The sequence below is a fragment of the Bactrocera neohumeralis genome, chromosome 5 (assembly GCF_024586455.1).
Source record: "Bactrocera neohumeralis isolate Rockhampton chromosome 5, APGP_CSIRO_Bneo_wtdbg2-racon-allhic-juicebox.fasta_v2, whole genome shotgun sequence".
In the NCBI taxonomy this organism is placed as follows: Eukaryota; Metazoa; Arthropoda; class Insecta; order Diptera; family Tephritidae; genus Bactrocera; species Bactrocera neohumeralis.
In genome coordinates this window covers 32591321-32613723 of record NC_065922.1, presented here as the reverse complement: position 1 = coordinate 32613723, position 22403 = coordinate 32591321, and the positions used below count along the sequence as shown (strand labels likewise).

Below are 22403 nucleotides of genomic sequence, written 5' to 3'. Positions count from 1 at the left end.
TATTGTAACAAAAAAGCAATACTCCTTCGATTGTACTTTCCCACAGCAAATTTGTTGAAAGTAAAGGGTGACCCATTTCGATGTTCCCCACTTTTTCAAGAAAACACAAGTTTCAAGTTTGTAAAGGAATATTTATTATAATTCAAAAAACACTCTTTGGCATTTATTTTTTGAAGATTATCTCTTTCAAATATTGGCCGCGGCTACGTCTCAGATGATTCATCCGCTGACTCCAATTTTCGATGACTCGTTCGAGCATTTCGACTGGTAACTGGCTAATGATATTCTAATCTACAGAATTTTTAAATTGGATTTCTCGAACTGTTCTCGTCTGTTTGTGCAAGTGTGGACGGTGTTTGCCCGCCTTGTGCCCATGTGGTTGTTATCAATTTGCAAAGTGCAGCTGGAATAAAAAGAGGAAGCACAACAACAAACAAATATTCGCAAAACATACACAGCAATTTAGTAAATGCAGCTATGCATTGTTTTACGACCCATTGCAATTTCCAAACAATGCATAATTAAATTTGCAATTTTTTCCATATAACTTGGTTTTAGGAAAATAAACTGAGTTTTTCAGTTCAAAATATGCGTATCTGAAATTTTATAGACTACGCCAATTTACTGAGCTCATATGTAAATGCATGAGCCATGGAGTTTATATAAAACATATTAATTTTTATTGCTTCGTAAAACGCAATAAATACTTTTCAGAACGTCTTTTTAACTAAGCTTTTGTTTTGATTGTCGAAGTAACTCAATGTCACCTTAATGTAGGCATAGTTGCTCAAGCCATATAGCATACAGTTTGGCTTGCAATGGTCAAAATAAATAATCGTAGACAAATCTCTCATGTGCGGTTAGGCCCCCTTTGGAAAACATGAATGAGATTACTTAACGAAAAACTCTCCACGAACTTTTCATCTAACCTTGATTTGACATACATATTTTTCCCAGTGCTAAACAGCATAGAATCGTTATTTTTTAATAAACGGCATTGTAGGTGAACAATGATGCCTTCAATATTTATTAAAATTATGATGGTTGAGATGGACATTACAGAAGGTTGAGCTTTGCTTAATTTTTACCCCAGAATTCTTGTTATTGCCACAAATTAATTTTTTTTTTTATTGTTTTTATTAAACATTGTTCTCCAGAACGGTTAACTAATGACAAAGATCACGAAAGTTCACTTGGAAAGAAGTTGTTCATTTTTGTGGATTTATGTAGATTGAATATTACTGATTCTCACAGAATTATTCTCACACAAACTTATTTTGATTCGAAGTGAGATATGCACTCCAACTTGTAAAAGTCTTCACCTTTTTCACGAATTTTCAAGTAGCCATAATGAGTCAGCTTCCATTAATATCGATTTCAAATGGCTTTTTAGCTTAGCCTTTAAATAAATATGACTGTTTAAGCATCCGATCAAAATTGAGCCGGACTTATATTTTTTAACAAATCTTTATTATCGGCTTTTTAATAGGCTTCTTTTTGTCCAATAAAGCAAGCGAACACTTTATCTAATTTTTCATACATTTGCTGTAAATCCTGGCTGTAATGGCCTTGAGTGCTTTCAGCGAATGAGTTTCAATCGCTTCAAAGGCCTCGTGGCGTGTTCCCTGAACACGAGAAAGTTACAGGGACCCAAAACTGCCGAAAACAGTAGCAGATCGATGACTCTTGTAACGTGTTTGCCAAAAGAGCATTGACAATCGTGCTAAAATATGATAGCGCATTACCGTGGTGAATTCATCGAAAGTTTCCATAAATTTTCTGCCCTCAAATCCGGTCGTTTACGTCGAATTGCTTCACGTGAACGCAATATTCCTCATTAACTGTTGGCGCCTGTGGAACAAATTCAGTGAACCATACCACGGGGATCAAAGCAAACAGTGATCATCACTTTGATTTTTGAGCGATTTTGTCGTGTTTTTTTCGGTTTCGGTACATTTTTGTAGCGCCATTCGCGGCGTTGTCGGACGGTTTCTACGTCATAGTCTTAAACGTGCGTCTCAGCAACAATTGTGATGCGTTTGATGATTGTAGGGTCGTTGTCAAGCATCTCTTCTGCAACCGCTACTCGACGTGTTGTTTCTAAAAGATAAAGTTCTTTTGGTACGAGTCTGTCATTGACTGCCACACTTCATACCCAAAACTTTAACCACAATGTGTTGCGTCGGTCCCCAAGATATATTGAAATTCTCTGCTGACTCTCTGATGCGATCACCACAATTTTCAAGCACTGCTTCTTTAACTATTTCGATGTTATCGGCACTCGCTTAAGGGGTCCCGGTGGTCTAAAACGCTGAAATTAAGGGTGATTTCTGAATTTTTTTTAAGGTTTAAAAAAAGAGCAATCGATTTTAAAAAGTTTACAGTTTATTTATCAAAAAAAAAAAAAACTATTTTTTTTTGTTAAATAAAAAAATGCGTGTTTTTAATTGAATATCCTTTCACAGTAATTCTTAAAGGCGATACTTTGAACTTGTCAAACAAAAAAAAACAATTTTTTGAAAATTTTATCCGGACCTGTCAACGCTTTCGAAATTTCATTGCATAACCAGCCTGCTTCTAAGGACATTCTTGAATACTGGCTCGGAAAATTTTAGCGAATAACTTCCTACTATTTATATTCAAAGTAAGAATCAGCCATACCATTCTCATTTCTCTGTTTTTTATTTAATATGAAGTACAATACAATTAACTTCTACTTTCTACATTCTTTTTTGCTGGAACGAATCGATGAACCCATTTTTCGAATACTTTTTCCACTAATTCAAATCGTATGTCATGAATAGCACTTTTAATATTGTTTTCTAAAACTTGAAGAGTGTCTGGTTTATTGTTAAGGACCAATGACTTCAAATAACCAATGAAAAACTAGTCTAATAGTGTTAAATCACAACTTCTTGGAGGTCATTCAATGTCATAATTTCTTGAAATAATCGAACCTCCAAACTTTTCGCTCAATAATTCGGTTTTTGCGCGTCCTTTTTGGCACGTAGCCTCGTCTTGTTGAAACCAGATGTTGCCAAGATCAACTTCTTCCAATTGCGGCCATAAAAAGTTGATTATCATCGATCTATACTGCTCCGCATTGACATTGGAAACTCAATATTTCAACCAAAACTCTCTCAATAATTTGTGTTCTCTGAATATGAAAATTTTGCTTGTAAATCTGCCTGACGGTTGCCCAAATTGGTTTCTTTAAACGAAAAATTTCTAGATAAGAGTCCGAAGTTCCCAGAAAAATAATCGACAAACTTTGATCTGTATTAAAACTGATTTCTCCAGAAACTGGATAAGTGAAAACTTCTTCTGGCGAAAAAAATTAGTGACCTTACATACCTACTACAATTCATAACTAGAATTCACATGATTCCATATTTAATTACAACTTTCAAAAATGAAATCTTTTGATAAACTAAGTTGCATACATCAAACTTTCAGCGGAGAAATCACTTGCATACATTAAATTTTCTTTCTACCTTCAAATGAAATCACAATCAATACAACTTATTTCTACTTATTTTCCACTTAGCTTATCAAGTTTACAAGTTTTTAATAAAGTTGAAAGCAGTCGTGCAAAAGTACTTTTTTTAATGCCGCGTGCCTCCAAAAGCAACAAACGGCATTTCTCTTAGGATTTAAGCGCTGCTTTCATCATCTTCGTCAACAGCAAACGCAACAAATCACATTAAATTTTCACGCTTTTGTAGGCTTTTGAAGGTTATCAGCGGCATGAAAAAGCCTGAAAAGAAATTAAATAAAATAACTTCATTTCAAAGTTCCCTTGGCGTTGTAGTGCAACTCCTTCTACCTTTTGAAGCTGCCACCCTTTTACACCGCCATTTTGTTCGTTACCCGCATTTACTCATACATTAACACACACGCACACCTAAAAACATATGTATAAACACAATGCCCATATGCCTCTGTGCACATATGTACATATTTACTTATGTGAGAGAAATAAAAAAAGTATGTATTTGTGTGAAAACTTTTTGATCTCTTAAAACTCGACTGGCGGAAATAAAAAATCGGAGATTTATTTTTATTTTTGCCTTTTTAACCCTTTCATGGGCTGGTTGTTTACTTGAAGACACGCGAAGGTTGCGAAATGAAATTAGCTTTTACGTCTGCTCTGCTACCCTCATAAGCCTCCCGATTGCCTCAACTGTTAAGAAGTATTTTTAGTCTCACACTTAGAAAAGTTCAGCAAGATTGTCCACTTGTATTGCTGGTGATGTCTTTACTATATTTTTACTTTCCAACGCTCCACTTTGCTTTTAATGTTTTAATCAGCTTTTAAGTTTTTGATTTTAAAATTTACAAAGCTTAGTTTGCTTTGTACAGCAAAGTCTGGAGCGTTGGTGTCATATATATTATATTCATAAGGTTTAATGGGACATCTTTTTATAAACAAAACGAAACAGTATACGACAACGATGTCGTTGGATTTTGGCTCATTATGTCTGCCTGTAAATACATTTCTAAAAAAGCTCTTCGGATTGCTAGTTAAAAAAAAGAGCTTTGGAGTCACTTCACAATTAATAATTGGCTCGAGAAGGATAAGTTAGGTTATACTACATATTTGCCGGTTGTCACGTCAAATGTAAATCTATTGGTCGTTAGTAATACCAGATTGAGGTTCAGTTTAAGTCGCGCTGAAGTATTCGTCATAAGGAGTAAGATTTTTGATAATATTTCGATTTTTTAAATCACTTAAAAATAAAATAAATTTTTCCCAAAACCGACAAGTCGCCATTTTAGTCTACTCCTTCGAACTTTATCCGTGTTCATAACGGGATTTTCAATAAGAGCTGTACAAAAGCAGTTTGGGACATCAATGAAATTCTTTATCCCTGTGAAAGTACATTCGATGCCATCATGTATAGAACTCGATTTATTCAACCAAACTTTGTTTTCAATAAATCGATTGTGACATTCGCTGTGTGGCTTGTGGTCCGTCCTGTTGGAACCACATATTGTCCAATTCGGGCCAAAAATATTCGGTTATCTTTGAGCGGTAGCGATTCCCATAAACAGTAGCGTGCCGGTCTCGATCATCACGGAAGAAGTAGGGCCTAATAACGCCACCGGCTCATAAACCGCACCAAACCATAATTTTTTCGGAATCCAATGGTGACTCATAAAGTACGTGTGGATTGCTGCCTGACCAGTAACGCATATTTTGCTTATTGAAGAAGCAATTCAGCCAGAAATGTGCCTAATCGCTGAAGGTGATTTTTCGATGAAAATCCGGATAATTTTCAAGTTGTCGCTCAGCCCAATTCACGAATGATATGTGCCACAACCAGCGCATTCGCCTAATTTACCTTCGTGTAACTTCTGGCTACTCAACAAATTCACATGACTACTCCGAGGACATCGGTTTGACTCAATTGAGGATATAAAAGCTGAATCGAAGAAAGCTCTTATGGCCATCACGACGGAGGATTTTTCCATGTGCTATGATGACTGGAAAATTCGTTTACATAAGTGTATTGCAACGGGAGGGGATTACTTTGAAGGAAATGAAATGGACAAAATGCACCTTTCAATTTGATCACAGTAGTAGGTATAGTACTAATAATTTTTTAGTGTTTCAAATTGAGATAAATTCAAGCAGACAAATTTTCCTCCCTGCCAGTCACTTTTTTTCGGAGGTCCTCCTTGAGGTCGGCTAGATGTAATTACTCTGAATATGCCGATAAGGGAGTGGTATTTTTGCTTAAATTTCGGATATGTTCATTGCGCGATTCGTTACTAATTTTTAGAAGGATGAATATGGGGAAGGTCTTACCCATATATTTTCAACATATTCACACAAGCGTCCGATATGTAAAATTAGGTATTTAATCATTTTGATTTAAAAGTATAAGCATTTGATGTTGCGACTGGAAAAAAATCTTTCCGAATTTTAATTTCCAAACCCGCCAGACAGCTTTCATGCCACGCAAATCACATTCCACTTGAAATACCAAAGAATTTCCATTCAAAAATGCGATTTATTAGAAAAGTGTGTATTTTCTATACAAATGTATGATATAAATATGTATAGTGTATATAAATGTGTGTTTATATACTTTGTGCATGCAATTTAAAAATTTCTTAAGTCATTTAACTGTAAATTGTACAAATATTTGCGCACTTCAGAAACGCAAGTGCAATACACTTCACACATAAATGCTGCTACGACAACAACAACACTAACCGTTACAAAAATCAAATTTTCCGCACTAACGGTAAATTTATGAAAGCAAAGATTTCATGAAAATCTGCCACAGAACCTGCAATGCATTCAGCCGCCGACAGCAGCAAAGCAAATGCGTTGAGCGTTGAAGCGTGTTGTTGATTCAAGAAATTATGCCACTCCATCAATAGCCAGGAAGCTAAAACAAAAAGTGTAAGTGCATCAACGAACGAGGCTTGGACGGAGAGTGTAGAAAATGAATAAGCCAAGCCAGTTTTGATTTAGTGTTTCTGACTATTTGAATGAGCTTTGCCGAGTGTGCAGTCAAGTGTTGCAAGTTTGCCCTGAACTTTGTGACTGCAAGGCAATTGCAACAGATTAAGTCATTTGAATATTTTCGCAACACGCACTTACTTAGTCAAATATTATGAATAAGTCAAATAAGGTTTAAATGCCATTTTATGCTGTTAAAATTTTCAGTAAAAGTTACCTTTGGAATATACAAACAAAAAATATTAAGAGACCATCAAATATATCAAAATATTATCATTATTTAAGAGCATAAACATTCGAAAATTATCTTAATTCTTGACTTTTCAACATTTTGATTTTCGCCAAAGTATAAAAGCTAATTCGGTTGCGATTTCCATGCTGCAAACTATTGCGCAATATTTTATTCTGCAGATTTTAAGTATTGACTTAGCGTGTGAAAAAATATTGTTATACTCGATAAACCCATAAATCTTCAACATTTTGAGTTTTACCAAAAACATTTTATATAGCGTGGATATGGAATGACCGAGTAAGGTACATCATAACCCCCACATAAACTTCAAATTTAATTATGTTAGAAAATGTTTATTATCATTCGAAAAACATTCTTTGGCATTTATTTTTTGAGGACTATCTCTTTCAAATGTTAGCCGCGGCTACGTCTCAGATACTTCATTTCTTGAGTCCAATTTCGATTACTCGTTCGAGCATTTTGACTGGTAACTGGTGAATGACACGCGTAGTGTTTGAACCAAGGCCTAAATCTAAGCGGTATTGTCCACATAGATTTTAGACTTTACATATCCCTACAGGAAAAAGTCTAATGGTGTGATATCACACTCTTGGTGGCCAATCGACCGGCCCAAAACGTGAAATTATCTGCTCACCGAAGTGCTCTCTCAATAAATCCATTAATTGATGTGATGTGTGGGCAGTGGCGCCGTCTTGTTGCAACTAAATGTCGGCGAGATCACTAGCTTCAATTTGAGTCATCAAATAGTCGGTTATCATGGCGATATCGGCTGCTATAGATGGTGACGTCTCTAATTTTTGAAGAAATAGAGACCGATGATTACACCGGCCCACAAATCAAACTAAACCATTGTCTTTTTCTGGATAAAATGGGAAGCTCTTGAATATCTTCAGGTTGCCCTTCGTCCTAAATGCAGCAATTTTGCTTGTTTACATATTCAGTGAGCCAGAAATGGGGGTCATCGCTTAACAAAACTTATCGTTAAACCGTCGGAACTTCTTGGAACTTTTCCAGAGCCCATGGATGCGCTAGTCGTTCCATATGTCAGGCCGAGTTGCTGCGAACGACGCCGGCCCGGTTTTCATGTACACTCTCAGCTACTGCTATTATATTTTATTCAATGCGTGATGACGTGGTCTATTCGATTAAATATAATAATGAATGCAGGGTTTCAAGATGGGTGATCGTGTTGTGAATAGTATGCTCAGTAGGCCGATTATGTTGGCCATAAGTTGAGCCTAGTGCACGAAAGACATTCTTTATAGAACGTGAATTTTCGTAATAAAGTTGAACGATTTATAAACGTTGTTCAGGCTTAAGTCCTTCCATGAAGAAATGCCAAACAATACTGAACAATAGTAACATGACAGCTTGGCACGACTCATGCGTAATCTGTTCGAAAAAGACTATTGAAAATGGAATTGAAATTTTCTACAAAATTCACAAAAAGAAATATTTTTTCAAATAGTTGGAAGGAAGATACAAATTTTTCAAAGGGTTCGCACTTGCAAAACTTTTATTAGAGGTGTTTATCAATCAATTTTCCAGAGTACCGCTTAAAAGAAAATTATTTTTGTTGACCCATGCTAGTATTTTTTTTTACCATGAATATGGATATATTACTATTAGTGGATCCCATAAAGTATACACGATCTGATCGAATTCGACCCGGACTTATCCTTTTTAACCTCGCGCGGAATCCGAATTTATACAAATTTTGTTATTATAAACTTTGTTTTATGTTCGTCGGCAATTTTTTTTCTGATGATTTTTGCCATGAAAAATATTAACAGCGTATTTGCTAGGAATTTTGTGTTTCCTATAGAATTATGGGTACGAAATCATTGCAAAAGTTGCAGAAGTGTCTTGAGGAGTCTACTTTATCACGAGTATAGGTACGTGAGAGATACAAAGCATTCAGTGAAGGCCAGAAGCCTTCGAAACCTTTCCACCTTCAAGTTGTCCATCCACCTCTGTTAAAGACGATAACTTAAAACAGTGCCAGAAAATCACAGTGTTGCCATTATAGAGAGAGTATTTCTCTTAATTACAAAACAGTGATTGTAAGTCCTGTATAAAATTAGATTTAGTCTCTCAAACACCCACAAACTTTTTCCGAAGTCTATACAAATAGTAATTTTTATTATAATATTTGCCTAAAGCGGATCTTGTTCTTTTCGAAAACCAAGTTTTCTAAATAAGTTGTCTTTTGTAGCTCCCGTATTTTCTAGTTGCGCCGCGCTCACATGTAGCGTGCTGTATGCCATCCATAATGCTTCATGCCCACAGTTTTGTTGATAATGTTTTGTAAATGCGCTTAATGCTAATTTTGTTTTCCTGCTCTTCCTAACTCCTCTGCCAAAGTTGGCTAATAACTAGGCAATTGTACATATATAGTACATATGCGTAAAATTCATAATGGGTTATAGACTTGCATACATTTGAGCGTAAAGGAAGAGTAACATATGCAAAGTGGCTTTAGAGGAAGCGAGAATGTGCGCACAAGTTTTAACTGACAGACAACTGCATACATATGAATATAGCACTGTAAAAAATACACGCATACATAAGCAAACATTCCCTATAAGAATATAGGAGCTGACAGCTATATTTTTTTTATTTTTCTTCTTCTTTATGGGCCGTTAACGCGGTTATAGCCGAGTTTCCAATAGCGCCAGTCGTTCTTCCTTTTCGCTTCCTTTTCGCCGATTGAAGATTCCAAGTGTAGCCAGGTTCTTCACCACCTGGTCTTCCCAACGAAGTGGAGGTATTTCTCTTCCTCTGCTTCCCCCAGCAGCGGTATTGCGGCGAACACACTCAGAACTGGAGGGTTTTCATACGTTCGGATGACATGACCTAGCCAGCGTAGCTAACCAGAGAAAAAATTAAAGAGTATATTTTCCGTCATCCTCAAAGTAACCTTTTTGGCTTCCTAAGATTTAGGAGGTTATTTCCACTTGCACTTCAGGATTTTTTTTATTAAAAAAAATGCACATTTTCAGAATTTAATGTTTTTTAATAGTCATCGATTACTTTTCAAAAATTTTGGTTTCACTTTTTCCCGTATTCCATCTTCTGAAAGACTTCCGAAAAAGTTGTCTGGCCGTGAGCAAGTTTTTCTGGTCAAAATTATCTAAAATCCTTAAACCCAATAAAAATTTATTACGGCACAACAGCTGAATACAGTCAAAATTTGCACTTTTACAAATTGGCGGCTTCCTAAAACAAAGTCTTTTTTTTTGTAAAAAAATTAGCTTTCAGACTGGCTTATACAATCGAACGATTTATGGTAACTTATTTAAACAAAAGTTGTATTCCTTCGATTTTCACAAATACGCTCTTATCTCTGAAACTATTTTGCGGATCATCCTAAAATTTTCGGGTCTTATTTTCTAATACTATATATCTACCCATGTGCAAAGAAAAAACTATTGTTGTCAAATTCCCAAGTGGATAATAAGCCCTAAGCTAAGGTTATCTTAAAATTTGTAGCCTGTTTCTTGATGCTTTTAGTATAACAGATTCACCAAGTTTTGAAGCAATTTCAAACTTCTCTCTTAGTGAATATAATTCAAGCACAAAAGCTTAGATTCGGGTAAGAGTTCGATCCTATCAGGAATCTGTCTTCGACAGCTTAGAACGCCTGTTTGTGGTACCAAAAGTTTGTGGATACAAAAGCTTACTTAAGAAAATGATTCCGTGTTACGTTCCTTCTCTTTAAAGGATTTTTTTAATATTTATTTTATGTGGCCAGTACACAGATAGAGCTTTAAGTTTATTATCATTTATTAACATTTATTTCGACAGTATACAAGGTTTGTCCGAAAAGTAGTAGTACTGAGTCGATTTTAAAAAATGTATTGAAACAATCGTTACAATTCTTTAAAAACTTAAAAAGGAGCGATTTCCAAGCATTAAAGACGGAAGGCATTCTCCGGAATAGCCTTGAGAGCCGAGGTGCATGCTGCTTGGATCCCCTCTCATCGGCCTTTTCAGGCAAGGAAACAATAAAAAGTCCGGTGGGGCCACATCTAGTCTGTAGGGCGGCTGCGAAAGCGTTGGAATGCCGGCCTTGGATATGTTGCTGTTCATAACAAAGGCGGTGTGAGCCGGGGCGTTGTCATGGTGCAACTTTCAATCGGCTGCGATGCCTTGTCGGACCCGATTGACCCTGCGTTTGAGTTTCTTGAAGACTTCCAGGTAAAACTTGGCGTTGACGATTTGTCGAGGAGGAACAAATTCATGGTGGACGATGGCTTTGATTTCAAAAAAGACAATGGGCATCGTTTTCACTTTGGGTGTGCTCAGCTAGGAACGCCCTCTACCAAATCCAGTCGGTGCGCGCTCCGAAGTACAGTCGAGTAGAAGTACAGTTGAGAAAAACGTGTTTAAAGCTTCAACTGTCAACTCTGCCAACTCAGCGCTTCTAACAGCTACCTTTTCTGACTGGTGTATCTTTAAAACGACTTCGAATTTCTAAAATTATCGTTACTACCGTTTTATAGACATGTTACGAAAGCAATTTATGAAAAAACGATTTTTTGAGCTCATCCTTTAATTTCATATTAAACGTCTGCAAAGCGTTATTTCCAACAAGGTCTCTATACTAGCCCACTTTACATACATATGTGTAAATGACTCGTATGAACCCATCACAAGCAATTGTTGCATTTATTGCAGCTAATTAGTTGCTTCCTCTCCATTTATCTCTTTGTTTATTTACTCAACTTATTTGTTAGTTTCTATATTTGTGCTTTAGACAAAGCTAAGGAAGTTTGCTATTAAAAATAAATGTAAACTGATCTTGTCAAGGCAGTTAAAGCAGTTCTGTCTGTAAATGAGATACTCAACTTAATGAATCATATGCAGAGTTGCATGCTTTGCAACGTTCCGACAATGGACTTCGACTTTCAAGCTCAAAGCCGTGTTAGGGAGGCCACATTGAATTCAGCAGTCAGAATTTCCGAATAAAAGCAATTGCTACAATATCGTTTTCATGGCATTCAGAGCTATTTAGCTCAAAAGAAACGTGATATTAATATTTCTTTTCCACAAGACATGTGATCCGAAAAGCTCCTTTTCTCAGCAAAGACCTAGAATACATTGAAGACTACTCTTTACCAGTAATCGAAGCCATGAATATCGGCTTGAGAGTAAACTTATCACCTACTTAAATTTGAACCGACGTGCAAAAATAAAACAGTTAATACAAACCTCTATTATCGCCTCCAAAATAGGTTCGAGAGCCAATAAAAGCATGCCAATATTTAATCTAAGTTTCCATACACTGTTATAAGCTTCGTCTTGGATGGCCTACAGTGTCTTAAATAAATGACTTTTAATGGCTTCATTGGACTTATGACGCGTTCTTCGAAGCGGAATTTTCAGATTCGAGAACAGAAAAAGAAAACACATAATAGAGCTTCAGATCCGTAGCAGATTTCCGTTTTGAAAATAGAAAAAATACACAGGGAGACAAATCTGGCGAATACGTTGGCTAAGCGATGACTCGCGTTTCTTGTCGAGCCAAAAATCAGTCTTAATAATGGTGTGACGGCATATTATCGTCGAATTACTTCAAATAAGCTTCTCAAAACGGTCAAGCAGTATTCTTTATTGACTGTTTAATGCTGTGGAACGAAATTATAATGAACTACATCACACTTTTGGTACGGGCCCAGCATTGGCACGCTTCATACCCAAAACATTATCCACAATGTGTTGAGTTGATTCATAAGAGATATTGAGCTATCTTTGCTATCTCTCTAACGCCAAGACGACGACTTTCAAGCGCTGTCTCTTTAACTTTTTCGGTTTTATCATCATTAACAGATAGGCTCGCACGGGGCAAGTTTTCGATGACTTCACGAACTTCATTGAATTGTTATGTGTCACTCACACTTGTTTTCGTGTTACAGTAGGATATCCAAATTCCTCATATCATACAAATCAAAAAGTCAAGCTTTGTCACCTTTTTATTCTTTTGAGAATAACAATATTCGGAATACTCACATACTATTTTACTTACTAGATCTACGGATCCTAATTCCATGCAGGGTTATAGAAATCCCCCATAGTTAAAGTCCTGTTAAAGCCCTTGATTCTAGTTGGATTCTAAAAGTCAATGGAAAAATATTGTTTGTAAGACAAAATTACATTAATTTGAAGGAACAGAGCGGCTTAGTTCATTTCTTAGGATCCAACCCAAATTGAAAATAAGTGACAAATATTTTCAAAGTCACGCGATGATGACTGGCCACATGACCACTACGCCCAAATTAGCATAAATAATAAAAACGTACTGCTGCTCGACCACGAACCCCGCCTACATACAGAACTCACGCGAAGCTGATGAGCGATAACAAGCAAAATGCTTTCTTATCGGACACGCGGACTCACACCACGAATGACAAAGGTCCCGCCAGGTAATTATAGCTTATTGTGGCGAAATAACTGTGCCCAGCGGAAGAAGGTACGACAAGCAATTGAAATTGATGAGACAATTTTATGACAGCAGTTAACAGAATATCAGGACAGCACGACTTGGCGGCGCTCGGTCAGTGCTTATCTCACTTCCGTTGGAATTTTAAGTGAAAGTGTATAAATAAATAACTAAGGAGGGAGGAGTTGCAACAAGGCATGCGGTGAGGCATTAAATAATTGACTAGAATCAATGTGCGGTAATTTAGTAGGTTTGAAATGTGCACATGCATTCAAAATAATGAAGCAAATACGGACACTGTCTGCTTTGGACGTGAGTTAGAGCGTACAAATTGCTTTATTAGTAAGCTTGGCTATTTATATCGAATTCTCATTGTCCACACTGCCATAAATGCGTAGAATAGGCATGTTTACAGTGTTGTGTACGACAAGTGCAACAAAGTAATTAAGAATTAAAACCGAAAATATTTATATTTTTATGCAAAGCTCCATTTTATTATTTTATTTACAATTGTTTGTAGGAGCATTTGTTAATCGCTCAATATCGGTCTTACGATTGGAGATAACCTTATTAATGTCGCGAATTTTCTTTACAACGCGCATTCTTCTTAGGTTCGTGTTTCCGTAGCCCGTCGCCAGGAAGATATCCGAAAAAAGTTGTCTCGCGGTGAGGAAGCGTTTTTCACCTAAAATTAACTTAAATCCAAAAACTACAAACAAAAATTCTTAGAACAATTGAAGAATACAGATAGTGATCGAAGGACTAGTCAAAATTTTGATTCTTGATTCTTAATAAAAATGGCGATTTTCCAAAAAAGTCGTTTTTACACTCTATACGGCGTTAAAAAATCGAAATTATTATTCAAAATGTTAATCCCTCAATAATTACCTGACAAATATAGTATGGTCGTGGAAAAATTCGCTAGACCCGTTTTGGAGAAACTCTCCTTACTGACTCTGAAAACAGCGTTTCGTTTTAAGTTCTGGAAGCCGATTAAACTAGTTAAAAAAATTCCTAAAAAGACACTCATATTTCGCGAACTTTCTGTCGAATCAATATTCTCAAATAACGAGTTTTTCAATAAGAGTGGTAGAAACGTTTTTTTAATCAAACCAAAAGCGGTTTGGTATATCAGTGAAATTCTTGATTTCTGTGAAAGTACATTCGGTGCCATTATGTATGAGCTCGATTTCTTTTGCATGGCCACCACGGACACGCTTGCAAAAGTCCAGACGCTGAAACCAATTTTCGATGATTTTCAAGCATAAATCTGCCGTTACTGCTGCCATTTTACGTTCGATATTCGTACGAAGCTCATCAATCGTCGCTGGCTTGTTGGCATAGATCATAGACTTGACTTAGCCCCACAGGAAATAGTTTAACAGCGCCAAATCTCACGACCGAGACGGACAACTGACTGGGCCATTTCATGAGATAATACCTTCACCAAACTTGGTTTTCAATAAGTCGATTGTGACATTCGCTGTGTGGCTTTTGGCGCCCTTCTGTTGGAATCACATATTGTCCGTTGTTGGATCGTATATTTTTTCATGATGAAATGGCAAACCTCACTGAAGAGAACTGTCAAAAGAGCGGGAAAATATATGGCACCGTTTGCTGTCCCTATGGGTCTACGCTATTGAAAACTCCTACAAGTACATTGACTTTACATATATGCAAAAATTCAATCCAAAAATCAATTTTTTGAAATTCATACGTGGATATAACACCTCAAGCATGATCTTGATAACAAAACTCAGTTGCATATGTTTTACCCAAAACTGTATATGAATACATACCTGGATATATGTATTTATGGGAATAGCCCCAGTTGTGCTCATTGCGCAATTATGCAATAAATGTTCGTTGATTATCACTGTCAACACCTAGAAAATCGATTTTTTATGGCGGAAATTGAATTTAGAAATATTTTTCCCCTCTTTATATTTGAATCGAACAGGTGACAGCATGATTATAATGAACAAGTTGAGTGAAACACATTTGCTGACAGTTGTAAACATATTTAATTAAATTATTTGCGTGTGGTAACCAAATTATATAATTGTTTTCAAAAATATATATGACTCTTATAATTTACTTATATTTTTTTTTACTCTAAAATATATGGTAGAAATCGGATACATAGCTACATAAAGTTTTTTATAAATTTATTAATTAAGTCATTGCGTTAAGTAAGTAGGATTTCTAAAGGTTCCCGTCGCTTGTCTATACAGTGGGTTGCCATTCTAAAATTATAAATTAAAATCGTGTCAAAAAGTATATTCAATGACAATTAACAAGAAAAAATTTAATAGAGTGAAATAACAGTGATTTTATGACATGTTGGTTTCGATATCAATATTAGAATTGATATTGATATATAGTACATATCGCTACTACTATCAATCGAAACAAAAATCGACATAAAAAGTCTCAATATCAATATCGGTATCAACATCAATATAAATATCAATATGTCAATATCAACATCAATATCAATATCATTATGTCAATATCAATGTCAGTATCAAAATCAATGTGTCAATATCGTATCAGTATCAATTTCATTATCAATATCAATATCAACATCAATATCAAAATCAATAAGTCAATATGTCAATATCGTGTCAATATCAATATCAATATCAACAATATCAACATCAATATCGATATCAATATGTCAATATCAAAATCAATATCGATATCAATATATCAGTATCAAAATCAATATGTCAATATCGTGTCAGTATCAATCACAATATCAATATCAATCAACATCAACATCACAATCAATATCAATATGTCAATATCGTATCAGTATCAATATCAATTTTATTATCAATATCAATACCAATATGTCAATACCTACGTCAATACCAATATCATTGACAACATCTTTCTCAATATGAAAAAACTCAGTAATTTTTCTCTATTGCTTCTTACCGCGTTCCATTGCGCCTTCATCTGTTCCTTCTCAAATCGTCGATACTCTCGATTATCCTGTATGGTCGTAATAAGCTTCCATAAAAGCAGCGTGGCTAAGCCAATGAACAAAATAGAGCCTGCCACACTCAATAAAATACGGAGCATGTCAACCTTTGGCAAACATTCGCGCTCCTTTTGTGCTTGCACTTCGTAAATACCGTTATTTTCTTTAAACGTAAATGCATATTTACAATCATGATCGCGAATTTCACAAAAGTTTTCGGCAAGAACTAATTCCGATTTCTCCACAACTTTATCCACTGGAGTCGTTTTCACTTTCGTACAGTTGGCAGCACAATCTTTAACATCCTTGAATGCACCCGTCTTATACATTTGACATTGTACGCAATCTTGCAATTTCAAACATAAGCTTGAACATGTCGGACACTCCTCACAGTGTTTTCCAGAATAAGGGCCTTCACATCTAGAAATATCGTAAATACGTATAGGCTTAGCTCTACAACTAAATCATAATAATGTTTACTTGCAAACGTTGCATTCGCAAGTTCCTTTGCCCGAGCACAGTTTATCGTCGCCCTCTTTCCGACACTTATCAGTTGATAGCGAACATTCGCAAGCTTTTCCCTGGTAGCCTTCATTACAAGTGCATTGCCCGCATTCGCATTTCCCTTGGGCGGGACCAGAGCAAAGCCGCTGTTTATATCGCTCACAAGAGAAATTGTCACACTGACAGTATTTACCCCATATGACCTCTTCCTCATTGTTACGCTTGTCACATTGGCATTGGCCACACGAGCAAATACCACGTCCGCTACAATCCATTATTGTTGTGTTGTCACGACAATTGTGACTGCTGTCAGAGCTCTCTTGCATATCGGTATTCGAACACTGGCACTTGGCGCCCACAAACTGATCCTCGCACTGACAAACGCCACATACCAGATTGCCTTGTGAGGAGCAATATTGACTTTTGGTTTTCACTTCGGCATCACATTCGCAACCGCAAAGCATTTTCAGATCAATGATCAAACTCTCATTTATACCGACCGGATAAATTTGTATTATTTGCCGCCAATCGTGTTCATCTTTTGGACAAGAAATCAAACGGATATTTATGCTAAATGTTACCTCATCGCCGACGTGTAAGCCATCACATTTTGAAGTCAATACTTTGGGGCCAGCACTGCGGCAAGCGGAGTAGTAGGTGATCTTTACATCACTGGTGGCATTGTCACGCATTTGGATGGAGGATGAGATTTGCTAACAAAACAAAACAAAACATTGCAAATCTGGTTAGAAATATTCTCAGAATAATAGTCACGACCCATCCATATTCACGTCGCGCTTTATTCTAATTTTAGTAAACAATCTTGTCCTTATATGGTAATAAATTTAGCTCACCTGATATTGTTCGCGTATAAGATTTACCACATTCCCAGAATTTCCCTCCAAGTTTGCGTATGAAGAGCCATTAATATTTGCCGACAGCGTTTTATATATATCCAGTACAATATGTGTTACAGCAAATATGACATTAATCGCATTCTCTTCGATAGTGTGTTTTACTTGTCCAATACTTGGATAATCGAATTTTTCCGCATGCGTATAATAGCCATCTTCGTCCAAGTGACATTTGCCATCATTTGGTTGAATCAAACCGGCTAGCTGAAAAAAATAATAAGCAAATTTAAATATTACATAATGTGGGTAACTGGTAGTGAAGACTATATCAGCCAAGATCCATTATTCTTTATTTTTTGTAACACTACTCAATACATTGTGCAAAAAAAAAAATACTCGGAAATTGTAAATAAAACGAAAAATATTGAATTTTTCATCAAAATTTATTTCGTTGCCTTTAAGGCAATCCCCACCAGATATATAATAATACACTTAAGCCAACGATTTTTCCAGTCCTAGAAACAATTTTCACAAGTACTTTTTGGTATGGCCTTCAGCTCTTTCGACGAATTTGATTTTATCTCTACGATCAACTTAAAACGGTGGAGCCGCAATTGCAGTTTGTAGAAGAAGAAAAACTCACACGGAGCCAAATACCAGGTTGTTCAATAAGTTTTGTCGTTTAATAAGAAAAACACAATTTTATGATTCAAAATACACTTTATTATTCAGTATAATCTCCCTGAACATTAATACATTTACTCCAAGGATCCTCCAATCTGTGTCTGCAAAAAACGCTCCAATATCCAAATTCTCTTTTGACACGGTGTATTGTCCTGAAAAAAAAATGATTTTTTTCTTCTGCAAATCGGGTATTTTTTCACGAATTTTTTTCTTCAACTAATCCAAAAGATTGTAATAATATTCAGAATTAATTGTTTTATCAGTTTGCAAGTAGCCCACAAACAAAATTCCGCTCCCATCCCAAACAACTGATGCCATAATCTTCTTGGCCGATTTTGGGACACGAACTCGTTTCGCAGCCGAACGACCAGGTTTACAGTACTCTTTAGTCTCTTGTTTTGATTCAGGTCATCATGGTGATAAGCCCAAGTCTCAGCCATAGCGATGAATCGACGCACAAAATCCTCTTTGTCCTTGATAAACAAAGAATGAATTGACAAATTGAAAAGAAACTTCACATGCGTTCATATGAATTTTGAGTTAGTAGCCACGCCCTCTCTTATCAAGCGACAAAACTTTTTGAACATCCTGGTATGATTGAATACCGTGGTTGATCGTTGGTATTCATTGCGTTTTTGGCTTTAAATTCGGTAACAATCGTACTCTTTTTGAAAAAAAATTCAGCTTTATCGGAACGAGTCGAGCAAGAACGCGTCTCGTACCCAAAATACCTATAAAATCATTCGAACGGACTCGCAAGAGATGTCGAGCTCTCTTGCCATCTCTCTAACACTTGCCTGACGATTTTCGAGCATCATATTCTTCACTTTTTTTAATTATTTTCATCGGTTGAAAGGTCGAAAGTTGTCCAGAACGAGGCATATCTTCAACGATCTCTCGACCGTCTTTAAAGTATTTTCACCACTCATTGGCTTGTATTTTTGATAAAACTGAATCACCGTAAGCCTTTTCCAACATTCGCAACGATTTCGCACCCGAAATTTGGTTATAAATACAAAATTTGAGACAAATTCTTTGTTCGATATTTTTATCCATTATAAAAATCGCAACGCACTACTGAGGCGTTCCCACTTAAGCAGCTGTTGTAAACAAACTGGTTGACAGAACGCGCTCATATTTGGCATAGTAATTAATGTGTTTTAAAATATCATTTACCTGGTGAATTGAATAACAATTTCGCGGTGCTTTTTTTGTCTCAATGCATGTACTAGGTGGCTAATATACTATCGCCAGTAGACATACATAATAGGAATGTGAATATGATTCAAGGCATAATGTCAACTAAGTTTGTACTCACCCTACCATCACCCGCTGTGTGAAAATTTGCATCAGTTGAGAAAACTAGTAGATGTCGCGCTTTTTCGCGCCAACCGATCTCTTTGCGACACACGATTGCCTGCATCATAGCTTCCAGGCCACCTTCAGGCGAATCATAGTTACCAGCAGTTGTTGCGTTCTTCACTTTATACTAGCGTAAGGAAAAGTAAAAAAATTAAACTAGTTCATAATGAATGGATTTTTCCACAAAACTAAAGAACTCACTGAAAATTGATCGGTATCCCTGCTCAGTGCCATAATATTACGATAACTAAGACAGTTGTTATTTGCATGGCACTTGTATTTCGTTCCTCGAGGAAATAAATCAGTCGTGTTGCTTTATAATTAGTTATATTAATTACTATTTAACTTGGAATGCTATGTGTACTCACCTTCGACTAAGATTGTCGGCGAAAGGCATTATAGCTTTGTCGGTAAATGAACCAAAGCCCAAGCGAAAATCGCTGGTTAAATTGCGCATCGTCTCTGCTAAAGTATTACCCAATTTAGAGAGGTTTTCCTTATCATCTCTCATTGATTCAGATAAGTCCATAAGATAATACAAATCGACAGGATAATCGAGCGCACGCGCATATTTCACTTTTATTAATTCCATTTCATCTGAAACAATGTCAATTATTGAATTTATATTATGTACATATGTATTCCATATATGCAAATGTAATATTATATTAGCTAAAACTAATATTTCTTTTAAACTCGTATATTGTTGAACAAACAAATCCTTGGCAACAGACTTTGGTCGAGGTTTTCGTATTCACTCTACTATTTTCATACCAAATTTGTACCGAACTATTATCATTAGTGTCTTCAAAATAGACTCCTTTTCATCCAATACAATCATGCCAACTATTAATCCCATTTTAAATAAATACCTCGGCCTTCAGTGCCTTCGAATTTCGGTTTTTTTACATTCGCTAGATTATTGGACAGTTTCAAATTATATTCATAAATTCAGGTTTCATTTTCAGAAACCCAAACCATTAACTCAAATGAGTCGATCCATTTTTTTTACCGATTTAGTTGGCGCGTGCGGTTTCAAATGACCCGTCATATTTGATTAAAGCTTCTCTTCCTATTCGTGGCGATATTATTTGGCGATATTCCTTTTCAAAACAGAAATTATCTCTAACACGGTTTTTGATATGATAAAAGGATACTGTAGAGATTGAAATTGTGAAATCGAAGCAGGAAGGAGGCCTGTAATTCAACGAGCTGAAGTAATAATGAGTAGTTCTCCGTCAATCCCACCACAGACGTTTCTATGTTTTTGGAACGGATGTCCAGAACTCTGATGAAAACTATTTATGGAATTCTTTAAGGCGATGTAACACCAAGAATATTGAGTATGCTGTTGAAAATACTCGATTGCGAAGAGCTTGAAATGATGGCTGAAGAGTTTCCTCAAATTCTGAGAGATGGTATGGGGATTGACCAAGGATTATTGGATCGATGTGATTTACTTTAATGATGAAAAAGGAGCTCTTATGACTTACGTGCTTTGAATGGAGGCAGGCTTTAACATTACACCATTAGTTATATTCGGAGATGTTGGTTATGCAGAATACCACCTCAAAAACTGGTAATTAAGTTACATTACCTGATTCTGATAGAGTTCAAGAAAACTGCGGGTATTGATGGATGGCCCGCGGAAGTAACCAAATACAGCAGCAAAGGGCTGATAAAGTTCTTTAATCAATTCAACAAGTCTGACGGCTGGAATTTAAATGTGCTCCATCTTATAATCGAGTAGACTCACAGAGGAAGAATGGACCAATTGATCAAATATTTAAAGCTAGCAATAATAATTTAGGAGGCATAAGAAATAATCTCTCTCTCTCTCTCTCTCTCTTTCTCCTACTCTCTCTCTCACTCGCTTTCTTGAAACTAAACGAAGTTTCGGTCAGTACGAATGTTATATTTGAAGTGGCAGAACGTTCTTTCTGTATTGTACGTCATCGAACGAAACCTAACCAATTTAAACCGTGCAATTCTTCTCTCAATATATTTTTTTTCCAACTAAGTAGATAACGAATAAAATGAATATTTTATGTGTGCATCCTTTATACATACTTATGTATGATAGAGGAGTGACCGGTGGCAATTTGCAAAACAAAAACTCTAATCGTGAATAATTCGGACATAAACACTTGAGATGCTGCAGGAGCTGACAACTGATTAATTTGTACCAAACATGAACTTTTTGAAGCCGACATGTGGCAATAAATGAAAGATGATTCCATTATTTCAAAGGAACGACCAAAAACTGTTGTCAAAGGAAGATAATGAACCATACGTATATATTTTTGTATGAGCATAGGAAAACCGTGTATGAACGTCTATGGCTGGTGTTATATTGAATTTTGCGAAAAAATCTCCTTTTTTCTTTTAGTTCCATCTTGTGCTAGCCGCTTGATTTTATTCCAATTTTTTTCGGAGCTTAGATATTTCAGTATCCGAATTTCTTCTCGAAGCAAGAGCGGGTATCTGGCATATTCTAAGAAGAGATCCAGGCACAATGACGCGGATTGCTTCTGAGAATATGCCCGAGATTCTGAGAAGAAGTCCAGGCACAATGACTCGGAAGGCTATCGCCGGATTCCACAAGGGAGCCGACGAAAAACGCCGACCCGGCTTTCAGAATCTCTGGCATATTCAGAGAAGAGATCCAGACACAGACCCGGAAAGCTATCGGATAACCCTATTTCTTTTGAGTATTTCGGTCCACATAGGTGTGTGGTTTGTGCTTGACCTTAAATCCGCTTTAGAGACCGTAACCAAATTGTGAAAATTTGAAGCTTTTGCATGTCAGAGGCTACAAGTTTCTATTTTTTTCAACGGTA

The 22403-nt window shown here is 36.2% G+C and overlaps 2 protein-coding genes across 3 annotated transcripts in view; one reads left to right on the top strand and one right to left on the bottom strand.

Moving 5' to 3' along the window:
- LOC126759526 (dynein axonemal intermediate chain 4-like) overlaps window positions 1-22403 on the top strand; it is a 105597-nt gene that overhangs the window by 57301 nt on the left and 25893 nt on the right. The window lies entirely within an intron of this gene.
- LOC126759524 (integrin beta-PS-like) overlaps window positions 15177-22403 on the bottom strand; it is a 201272-nt gene continuing 194045 nt past the window's right edge. For both annotated transcript variants that reach the window (XM_050474383.1, XM_050474382.1), the window contains 7 exons: window positions 19932-20160; window positions 19765-19876; window positions 19520-19690; window positions 17518-17781; window positions 16640-17376; window positions 16114-16579; window positions 15177-15416 (listed from right to left, as the gene is read on the bottom strand). In XM_050474383.1, coding sequence (XP_050330340.1) covers window positions 15351-15416; window positions 16114-16579; window positions 16640-17376; window positions 17518-17781; window positions 19520-19690; window positions 19765-19876; window positions 19932-20155 — 2040 coding nt within the window. In that variant the 5' untranslated portion in view covers window positions 20156-20160 and the 3' untranslated portion in view covers window positions 15177-15350. The remainder of the gene's footprint in view (window positions 15417-16113; window positions 16580-16639; window positions 17377-17517; window positions 17782-19519; window positions 19691-19764; window positions 19877-19931; window positions 20161-22403) is intronic.